An 11,539-nucleotide genomic window follows, 5' to 3' on the forward strand; every position below is an offset into this window, starting at 1 on the left:
TACATACACATAAAGACCATTTCTGTAGTATGGAAGATATCAAATTCTTTCTACAAAAGGCACAAGGCCTGAAATTTGGGAGAGGGGATTAGTCAAATACATCAACTCCAGGACTTAACTGGTACTTATTTCATTGACTCCAAAAGGATGAAAGGCAAAGTTGACCTTGGTAGAATTTAAATTCAGAACGTTAAGCCAGAAGAAATGCTGTTAAGCATTTTGTCTGGTTTCCTAACAGTTCTGTGTGTTCACCACCTTTATGGGAGATATTAAATTAACCAAGCTATATTATTAATACAAAAGTTTAATCCAGAGCACAGAGGGACAATGCTAAATGCTGTGTGGCATTTATTTACTCTGATGCTCCACTGTTTCCAAAAACTTGCTGCCCTTATTATCAACATTAACAATAAACCATTTAAAAAGAAAAAATTAAGTAATATTAACACCTATTTACAAATAAATTGCAGTTTAAGAGTTAACACATTTTTCTCTAATCCCTGCAACAACATGGATTTTGAGGTCCTGAGTAAGTAGGCAATTGTACTCTATGTACAGCCACCAAATCAAGATTTCACTAATGTAACACATGAAACACAATATCATCTAGTAACATTCAGTATCACAATAGCAATTAGGGTTTGATTTGCTGTTCAAGAAAACAACATGAAAGAATTTTAAATAAACTTAATAAATTGTTTAGTGTGTGTGTGTGTGTGTGTGTGTGTGGATTTTAAAAAAAAAGGTATATTTGTCTTGTGTTGAGTAAAATGTTTATATTTGTGAGAGCAAGTATTAGCTCTATGCAGTGCAAAATATATTTATAACTTCGGTAGATGTTCCTGATTAGAAGTTGATTAGAGAATTTGTGGGAGATAAAGTTGGTAACTTTCCTTCAAAAAGTTTCGAGGGTTTGTAACAATTTGTTCGGCGCGAGATAACTTCCTAGGTGGAGGTGGTCGAGGTGGAGGAAGCCGTGGTGAACGTTCAATGTTTTTAAACCTGAAACAGTAACAAAATTCTTAGTGCTGAATATATTTTTAAACATATAAATATTGGCTCATTTTTGATAAGGACTGAATTGTCTTGCAATTGCTTTGAATGCATTGTTAATGGCAGGTATGAAATATAGCTGTAAATAATAACTGGTCAAATCAATATCAACAAGAAAGAACTCTTAAAATTTCATCTGTCATTAAAAAAGATGCCACATAAAGTAAGAAAGAAGCAATACAATCTTACAAAACAGTTAACGCTCAAACTCAGAACAAATACTAGAAGGATTTGATTGGTTAGAAAAATTTCCAATAAACAAATTTGAGAATAGATTCAGGCACCACTTTGATATCCTAAAACAACCTCAATACAAAGAAGTTGTCATTGACATGTTATGTCTATTTAGTGTAAAAACAATAAACTAAACTATTTTCCACTTACTACTGAATCAGTAATCAATGCAAAAGTTATTAATCAGTATATTGTTAATCTTATCTTACCAGATAATGGATTAGTTATAAACAGAAAAACCAACCAATGACATTGCTAGAAAGAAATACTTACTTTCTATGTTTCCCTGTATCTGATTCACTGGAAGAAGCTGGACCAAGATCACCAAAAGAGTAAGACTTGGTAGCATATGATCGCCTGCGTTCATCACAGGACAAAAAGCCAGCACTACGGACGGAAGAAGTGCTCCCACTACGTTCTCTCCACAATTCTTCAGATGCCATTAGTTGCTCATCAGGAGAGAGTGTAGACATTGAATCAGTTGGGCTGCTGATTTCATGTTGTCGAGATTCAGTGGACGAAGGTAAAGCATATCTCAAATTTAGTTTCATATGCTGGCCAAGCTATAAAGAAATATAATTTCTCATTGAAAATAGTATGGAGCAGGAGAACAAAAACATTAATATTTAACCAGTTTTTTTTATGGTCACTGAGTGTGTGTGTGTGTGGGGGGAGGGGGAGGATTGGAAGAGGACCCAATCACAAATAAAAGCATTCAGTTAAATATTAATACCAATTAGATATTTACTTCTAACATGAGTAAGCAAAAAGTAGTCAGCTGTTGTTGTTTTAACCCAAATCTGTCAAAGCATTCTAACCCTGACCATCCATCCGTTTAGAAGTATGGTGGGGGAGGGGGTTACAAAGTTAAATATTTCCTGTCCTTATATAAGATGATAGGATATGATTCAAGGGAGAATTGGTTGCTATCTTTAGCAGGTCTAGTAACCTTGTAGAGATATCCTTGTTAGCCTGTAATAATCAAAAAAGGTGTTAAGACTAATTTTTATCTATAATAATAAAACACGAATTCTGTCTGTCTGTCCGTCTGTCCAGGACCCCTGTATCTCAGTCTACATTTGCTCTACATAGGATGATCCCAGGATTGAAAATCTGCCCTTTATTTGGTTCTTGAACATCCAGCACTGGGATCAGGTCTGGATGAGGATTTGTTATATGCTAACAGCTGATAATTCAAATTTCAAAAGAACTCCAAAAATTTGTGAGTTTACAAGTTTGTCATTTAAACTGAATTTAAAGTAATACCATATTTGGTAGGGTACCAATAAATGCTTTATTATTATTTCTCTCTTTGTTTTGGGGCTGCAAAAGTATAATTTACTATTACACCATTTAATTACATATAATGGACATGAAATAAGAAGCACTGATTCAACAATATGTTGTAGTCACCTAACAATATTTGAGACTATTATAATGAAACATCATAGAAATTCATATTTTGCCTCAGTTAATATTGATTTTAAACATGGCATAAGGTTTCAAATTAGGGAGAGGGTATAGTCAATTATAATAACTCAGTACTTGACTGGTAATTATTTTATTAACCCTGGAAAAAATAAAAGGCAGGTTGACTTCAGCAAGATCAGAGCTCAGAATGTAGAGACATAAATAAATAACACTCAAGTGTTTCTACTAATCAACTGCTCTCACAGCCAATATTCATATATACCTATTGCCATTTTGCTATAAAAATACAGCCTTAGCTAACAGCCAAACATCTCATCCAATTTTCTTAGAGCTGGCCAAGCAAAAGGATTGACAACTGTATGCAGCTTGTCTGTAATACAGTGTTGTGTTCAGAGCAAAGACAACTCTTGATAGAGTAGAGCACTGGAAACAATAGAGAGACTAACAGCATAATTAATATTTTGTCAATTCTTAGCTATGATTGTTCTTTTTAAAATCGGCCATAATCAAGGAGTTTTTTTCATATTTGAAACATTAGAACTGGAGGGCACTAGCTATCAATCTGTGTTGGCAGATAGTAAATAGGAAAACTTCACAAAGTGGAATAAATTAGTTCACCAAAGCAAGAGAACTGTGATGTTCTGGGCAAAAAGTGGCCCTATCTAAAACATCACATCTTTCCTTTATGGCAAATTCACTTATTTCACTTTGTGAGGCTGTTTTTAGCTTTCATTTTAAATAATTCAACTTAAAAAACAACAAAATGATAGATAGAAATATTGTTATGACATTATTTTTGGATTGTTTGTCAGTTCATAACAATTGAAATTCTCTTTGGAAGTCATCATCACTATTTTGAAGTTAAACAAAAAAAGGACATTTGATTAAATACATATGCATTATAAATTTTCTATGTCGAAAAGTGGGCCGAGGTGGGGGGGCACATATTAATACATATATTAGAAACTTTCACATCTGATTATGTAACAAAATTTTAATTTTTTTCTTGTCTTTGGTCAGTAAGTATTATTTCCTATTTGCTTCTATCCTTTCAAGCTTTGCTTTTGTGACCTGGACATCCAATGTTTTCAAACTGACTTATTTTCCATTACATTTCAGACAAATTCAGCTCTGAGTTGCTGAAGCAGAAATATCGTTATAGCAAATATTCTGCTCAATACCACAGATTTACTTGTCAGTTGCTGGCTTGATCATAAACACTTGAACATGTCCCTCAGTGGCTGACAGTATGTGCATCTCTGATCATGAGCAGGAGTTGTGGGGAAGCATCAAAGCCATGTGTTGAGAGGGATTCTTTGGGGTCTGAATAAATGTAACAAAAACAAAGTTTGAAGGAAATATCAGCTGTTTTTCATACTTTTTTGGGGTAAGCAAATAGGAAATAACAGTTGCTACCCAAGGACAAAAACCGTGTTACACAGTGTTATATACAACTTAGTTTGATCTTTTTGTTAAACTCCGAGATTGAAAATGACTTACTTCAAATAAACCAGGATGTAATACCTGAAATCGAACATTGGCTGTCATAGTTGAGCCTTTTGGACAGGACCTGCCGAAGAAAGCCACATGTAGGAAGCATTATAAGTAGATTCTTTAACACACAAAAGCAAGCCTCAGCAAGCAACAGATCATAGGCTTGTGTTAATTTTATAAGTAGCTATTATTGTAGGGTTCTGCGGAAAGAGTGACATGCACAGTTTGACCATGCTTGACCATGCAAAAACCCACTTTTTGCTTGATCATTTTCATGTACAATTTTTCTGTGGACACTTATACAGGGTGGGCCAAAAGTAACGTGCCAAAACATCTGACATTTGATTCATATTATGTTATGATTATTTATTTTGTTCATCATGTATGTGTGTATTCATCATTATTTTATTCAATTTTAGAAAACTTGAAGTATGTTTTGACAATTCATTGAGTGTACTGAACCTATTTTGTGTGTGACTTTTGGCCCACCCAATATATCATTTGAAAGTTCTGGGTGTGAACTTTCTTCTCATATACTTTTGATCAAAATCCAACACTTACATATACTAGGACCCCTCAATTACCTTTGTATTTCCAACCATTCACAAAGTTTGTCCCGTTTTGGTTTTTGACTGCTGAACAGTAGCGCTAGTTCTAGTACAAAGTGCTGGAATACTGTAACTTGATTTATGTTGAAAATGGAAGTCATGAAGAGGACTTCTTTGTTTTACTTTGATATAAATATCGATGGTGGGTAGGTCATAAATTTTTCAAATTTTTCTTTCAAAAATAGCTTCCTGTCATCATTTTGAATGTCATGAAGAAAAAAAAATTGGAAAAATCCCCATCAAAATGGAGAAACTGAGAAGACACGTCAAGCTAAGTAAAACTATGACCATCCATACATATGGGCATGTCTTCTACATCTCAGTCAAGAGGTCCTTGTTCTGAGGTTCAGGTGTCACATAAAAAACACTCATGCCAGTGCCATGTAAAATCACCTATGCCAGTGCCACATGGTGGTACTCATGTTAGTACCATAAGAGTTCTAGTGCCATATAAGAGTGCCCCTGCCAGAACCACATAAGTGCATCCATGCTGGTGTCACGTAAAAGTGCCTGCACTGGTGCCAAGTAAAAACATCCATGCTGGTTCCTCATCAAAGCACCCATGCTGATGCCATATAAGAGCGTCCATGCCAGTGCCACATAAAAGCACCCATTCCAGTTCCATGTAAAAGTGCCCATGCTGGTGCCATGTAAAAAACACCCAGTAAACTTTGTGAGGTGGCTGGCATCAAGAAGGGCCATAGAAGCCTTGCCAAAGCAGACAATTGGCACCTGGTGCAGCTTGTGTCAAACTGTCCAACCCATGCTAACATGGAAATCAGATGTTAAATAATGATGATGGTGTTTATTTTCATAATAACATTATAATGGAGAGGGAAATGTAACATTAATAATTTTTCTTAAGAGACATGAGCACAGCATCAAATCAAGTGATAAAGTATTACTAATAAGATTAATGATGATTTTAAGGCAGCAAACTGGCAGAATTGTTAGCACGCTTGGCAAAATGCTTAGCAGCATTTCATCCATCTTTATGTTCTGAGTTCAAATTCCATCAAGGCCAGCTTTGCCCTTCATCCTTTTGGGGGTTGACAAAATAAGTACCATCTGAGCATTGGAGTCAATGTAATTGACTTACTCCCTCATAAAGAGATGGAAAAGAATTAAGTGAACAGCCAATAGTGAGAATATCTGTAGATATGGGAACTAAAAATTATGGATCAGTGGTTAGAGATTGTGTTTATGGAGGAAGAAAAGTATGAAAGCCATAATTTAATTATAATAAAATCTGTAAAGCTGACTAAGGAAATATGACGTGAGAAACTTTTTTCATCTTTTTCTTTAGCATTCATATTCCATGCTGGCATGGCCTGAACAGTTTAACAGGATTCAACAGGTCTGAGGACTGTGTTGAGCTGCAGTGTCTGCTTTGTCATGGTTTCTATGAGTGGATGGCCTTCCTAACATCAACCATTTTACACTCTTACATGAGACTGGTATGGGTGCTTTTATGCGGCACTGGCATGGGTGCTTTTATGTGGCACTGGTACCGGTGCCTTTACATGGCACTGACATAGGCGCTTTTATGTGACTCTAGTACAAGTACTCTTAAATGGCACTGGCGTGGGCATTGTAATGTGACACTGGCACAAGTACTGGATGTTTCTATGTATCCTTGGCACTTATGAGGTTGCTAGGTCGTTCACAAGACAAAACCCCTTGAGTGAGGGTGGGGATTTAGTATTAAGGGAGGTGATTTATGTCAGGTGATAAGAGATAAGAGTATGATAGATGGATAAGAACAGGTGTCTTGCTGAGAAACATGGCTAACCTAGCTGGAAAAGGAGAGAAAACAGCAGCAAAAAACTTCTATGGGAGAAGAAATGAGAAGTGATGATAGTAATAATAATAAAGTGGAGAGAGTAGTAAGGATAATAACAAAGATAATGAGATGCATAAAGTAAAGTATTAACATTTTAAATACAGTTCTATATTTAAGAGATGAAGAATTATTTACATTATTTACATTTGACGGATATTTGTCCTCATCTTGTTTGTTGTTAACACGTTTCTGCTGATATACCCTCCAGCCTTCTTTGAGTGTCCTGGGGAAATTTCGAACCTGGGTTCTCATTCCGAAGGTATTTTTTAATGGTATTATTATTATTGTTCAGGTCACTGCTTGGAATCGAACTCGGAATCTTGGTGTTAGTGGCCCGTGCTCTTAACCACTACGCCATATGCTCATGGGTATTTGGCATATGGCCCATAGGCATATGGCATAGTGGTTAAGAGCACAGGCTACTCACCCCAAGATTCTGAGTTCGATTCCAGGCAGTGACCTGAATAACAATAATAATAATATCGAAAAATACCTTAGAATGAGAATCCAGGTTTGAAATTTCCCCAAGACACCTGATGAAAGTTGGAGGGTATATCAGCTGAAACGTTGTGTTAACAACAAACAAGATGAGGACAAATATCTGTTAATTGTAAATAATGTAACATTTTAAAATTAAAAACCTCTAGTCTTTGAGGCCAACTATTATGGAACTAAAGAACTACAGATGATTTCAAGTGTGAATTATATAACTGAATACCGGAAATCTTTTTCTCTTATCGGGCATCCAGTTGCCCTTCCCCTTTTACATAGGTAATCTTGCCACCCTCTCCTTTCTCTCTGGACTAACTAAACCAGATAGCAACCCACTTACCCTCTTTTTTTTTTTATTTTTACATTTATATCTGCAGCATCAGTAATGCTTACACCCACAATGCTCATAATGCTTATAATGCCCCAAACACTTTCATATATAATGCTTCCTTACTCCCAACCCCCAGTAGAGGCAACAACCTTAGCAATTCTAACATGTTTGAATGACGGTAGGTTAAAAGCAAGAACAACTATTATGATGTCTGTGACCAGACGATCATGTGAACCTTCTTTTCAGGTGCTGAATAACATCTCTCCTTCCTGTGTTATCTCCCATATCTCTTTCCCAGTTTTCAGAGTTGGCACTCTAAATGTAGGCACATTGAAAGGTAGGTCTAGTGAGATTGTAGAGTCGCTTGAACGGAGATGTGTTGATGTATGTTGCGTACAAGAGGTAAGGTGGAGAGGAGCTTCAACCAGAGTCATCACAGGCAAAGCACATAGGTATAAACTCTTCTGGAAAGGTAATAGTGATGGAATAGGGGGTGTGGGCATACTTCTTGCAGAGAAATGGGTGGGTAAGATCATAAAGGTAGTGGGGGTGTGCGATAGAGTACTTAAACTCAGGCTAGTCTTGCAGAAAGGTATAGCTACAATTATCTCTACCCCAACAAGTGGGCCTTCCAAATGAATAGAAGGATCACTTTTATGATATTTGTCTGCAGGCTATCTCAAAGACGAGTGACAATGATCTCATCTTTGTAGCTAGAGATTTTAATGGGCATGTCGGACAGCAATCTGATATCTTCCATAGTGTACATGGGGGCCATGGAGTTGGTACCAGAAATGAAGAGGGAACTAGGCTCCTGGAGTTCTGCAATGCAAATAACCTATTGATTTGCAACACCAACTTCAGGAAGCCAGCTAGCCACCTGATAACCTATCAATCAGGCGACTCTACTAGCCAGATTGATTTCATTCTCACCAGACAGAGGGATGCATGGTTGCTCTTAAATACAAAGACCCTCGCTGGTAAAGAATCCCCCCCCCCAACATAGACTACTAATTAGTGACTTTAGACTCAAGGCCAGAAGGATGCCAAAAAGCAGACCAATCTGGAAAAAAAGGACTGGAAGCTTAAGAAACCTTCACATGGTCAGAGATTTAGGGATACCCTTACTGAGAAATTTGATGATAGGGAGGAGGAGCTACAGTCCTGTGACAGAAAAGGCAGCTGGGAATTCCTGCGAGACAACTTGCTGAGTACCATAGACCAAATCTGTGGCTGGTGCAAAGTCCCTTCTAGATCTAGGGTAACATGGTGGTGGAACAATACTGTACACAGGGCCATTAGAGCAAAGAAACAGGCTTGGAAGGCCAGGAAGAGTGGGGGTAGTAGGTAAAAAGCACTATCTGAACGTGATCGATGCTAGGCCCACCTGACTGACTCCTGTACAGATGGCATGTACACTCTTGGAGTGGCTGGCGTTAGGAAGGGCATCCAGCTGCGGAAACATTGCCAGACCAGATTGGAGCCTCATACAGCCGCTGGCTCTCCAGACTTCAGTCAAATCGTCCAACCCATGCCAGCATAGAAAACGGACATTAAATGATGATGATGATGAATAGTGAGAAAATATTTTCAAGCAAAATAATTCTAATGGGAAATACTTGTTATAAATGTAGAAAGCAAAATATTCAATATTTACCCAAGAAGTACATCTGGATCTTGACATATGATAGAGTTCATAACATTATGCTTGGGTGCTTTAATATTTATATAGCCTGAAAAATGAGAGAAAAGCAGTTTCAATTCTGTATTCTTTTGTAAAGGAATCTTCTTGTTTTCTTTTTCTTTTTTGATCCTCAATAATTTAGAGTTTATTAATAACATTTAAATACAAAGAATCAAAGAAACAGAAAAAGAAAAATAAGTAGGGGGGGGGTTAAGCAGCAAAGGGGAGGGGGCAATGGTCCACATGCCCCAGAACAAACGGTGTGCTCAGCCATGTATCATATTAGAATGTGTGTGCTGGTGAATATTTAAAGTCAAAGATATTCTGTAATTTGGGAATATAGATATCTGAAGTCTGTTTAATAAGTAACTCAGTTATGACAATAGAAAATTCTGGCTTTAAATGCACTAATAATTAATTTAAAACAAAACATTGAGCATTCTTTTTATTGTTATTTATATTTTGGGCTCAAAATTTTTAATGCAACACACACACACACACACACACACAAACTGCTGGAATATAATTTGTAAATAGCCAATCGTTACATTGTCCTTTAGAAAGTGAAGTCAGGCTAAAATCAAGACATTGTTAGAGAAAGGTGTGTTCAAAATGACAACAGCACATAGCTGTTCCCTAATGATGGGAAGAAAGAGGCATGCAAATGTTATTCAAGAGATAACTGAAGGAAGAAAATGTGTGGAAAGAAGAACTACTATTTCATGTACACCAAAAAGAAGGACTGGCTTTTGAAGTGGGGTGTAATATAGTGAAAATTGCTATTAAAGATATGAAGGCAAAAAAGCAAGTAGGGTTCAAGCTAGTCAATCATACAATCATCCAGCTAACACAAAGAGGTGCCATACAGGCATAGCAGTCATTGGGTATTGCACAAGAACAAAAGAGATGCTCTGGAAAAAAACAACTACAGAGGCATCTGATTGATGGGCCAAGTTATGATTGATTAGGAAGGGAATTAGTTTAGATGAGAAACTATTCAGATTTATGCTAGGCCACAGTACTATCAATGTTCTTTCTATAGTGAGATATCTACAAGAAAATTTTTTAGTTATAAATAAGCCTATTTAACTTGCAAATCCTCTGCATTCAAGCTCACGTTTCACTACCATGCAGGAGATGCCAAGGAACTATGATGACTGACAACACAGAGCTGAAGATGACCTGCACACTTGCACAAACAATGGAACACGAAATCTAAAATGGTAGTGATGGTGATGGATACTGGGATATATATAACATAACATTATATATAATATAACATACATATAACATAACATTTATGTTCTTTGCTTTATACCTTCCTTTTAAGTCTCCATCTTTTGACCTCCCCCACACATCTTGACCTCTGTCACTACCCATCTTTTTTTAGCAAACATGAATCTACCATCAATGTTTCTCTTCATTACTCTCTCCCATTACTGTCTTTCTGCTATTGCTCCTTCCTCTACCACAACCTTATTCTAATCACTCCCATCACATTCTCTTTCACCTCTCACCTCAGTACAACACTCTCTTCTGTTTTTTTATCATTCTTTTAATCACTTTATAAATTTATAATATATATATATATATATAGATAGATAGATAGATGTTGTTTTTGAAACATTGGAACTTGAGGCACATCACACAAAGTTATAAATAATAGCATGAAAAACCCTTCTGGGTAGAAAAAGTTGAAGGCTGTCAATGGGATTTGAACCCACGTCTCCTGTAGACATGACAAGTGTTCTACCATTGGACCAAAACAATCTTTCGAGTTTTTTTTTTATCTGTTTCAAAAACTTTAATCTTACTAGCAAGAATTGTATGTTTAGATGCTATTATTTATAGCTATATACAAGGCATGGAACTGGCAGAGTCATTAGCACACCGGGTGGAACGCTCACTGATATTTCCTCCATCTTCATGTTCTGAGTTCAAATTCCACCAAGGTTGGCCTTGTCTTTCATCCTTTCAGGGTTGATGAAAAAAGTACCAGTCAAGCACTGGGGTCAATGTAATCAACTATCCACCCCACCCCAAATTTCAGGCCTTGTGTCTACAGTAGAAATGATTATTTATAGCTATATGTGTTTTGAGATCCAATGTTCCAAAAAAGAATTATTTCATGTTCTCTCGAAAGTTTATAAAATTCTTATCACACATACACACACACACACACATATAGTTGGAGTCTGGACAGCTCTCTGCTACCCAGCTCTATGTCAAACCATCCAGCCCATGCCAGCATGGAGAGCAGACATTAAACAATGATGATGATGATGATGATGATATATGTGTGTGGGGTGTGTGTGCATGTATATATACATATATATACATATATATATATATATATATATATATATATA

The 11,539-nt window shown here is 36.6% G+C and overlaps 1 protein-coding gene across 1 annotated transcript in view; it reads right to left on the reverse strand.

Annotated features, from left to right (window-relative positions):
• Window positions 1-11: 11 nt before the first annotated feature.
• The window catches only part of LOC106874531 (trafficking protein particle complex subunit 14), a 30,175-nt gene continuing 18,647 nt past the window's right edge, over window positions 12-11,539 (reverse strand). Inside the window, exons 9-12 of the mRNA XM_014922298.2 lie at window positions 9,144-9,219; window positions 4,219-4,288; window positions 1,561-1,850; window positions 12-1,002 (exon numbers count right to left, since the gene is read on the reverse strand). Coding sequence (XP_014777784.1) covers window positions 858-1,002; window positions 1,561-1,850; window positions 4,219-4,288; window positions 9,144-9,219 — 581 coding nt within the window. The 3' untranslated portion in view covers window positions 12-857. The remainder of the gene's footprint in view (window positions 1,003-1,560; window positions 1,851-4,218; window positions 4,289-9,143; window positions 9,220-11,539) is intronic.

The sequence above is a fragment of the Octopus bimaculoides genome, chromosome 19 (genome assembly GCF_001194135.2).
Source record: "Octopus bimaculoides isolate UCB-OBI-ISO-001 chromosome 19, ASM119413v2, whole genome shotgun sequence".
Lineage (NCBI taxonomy): Eukaryota > Metazoa > Mollusca > Cephalopoda > Octopoda > Octopodidae > Octopus > Octopus bimaculoides.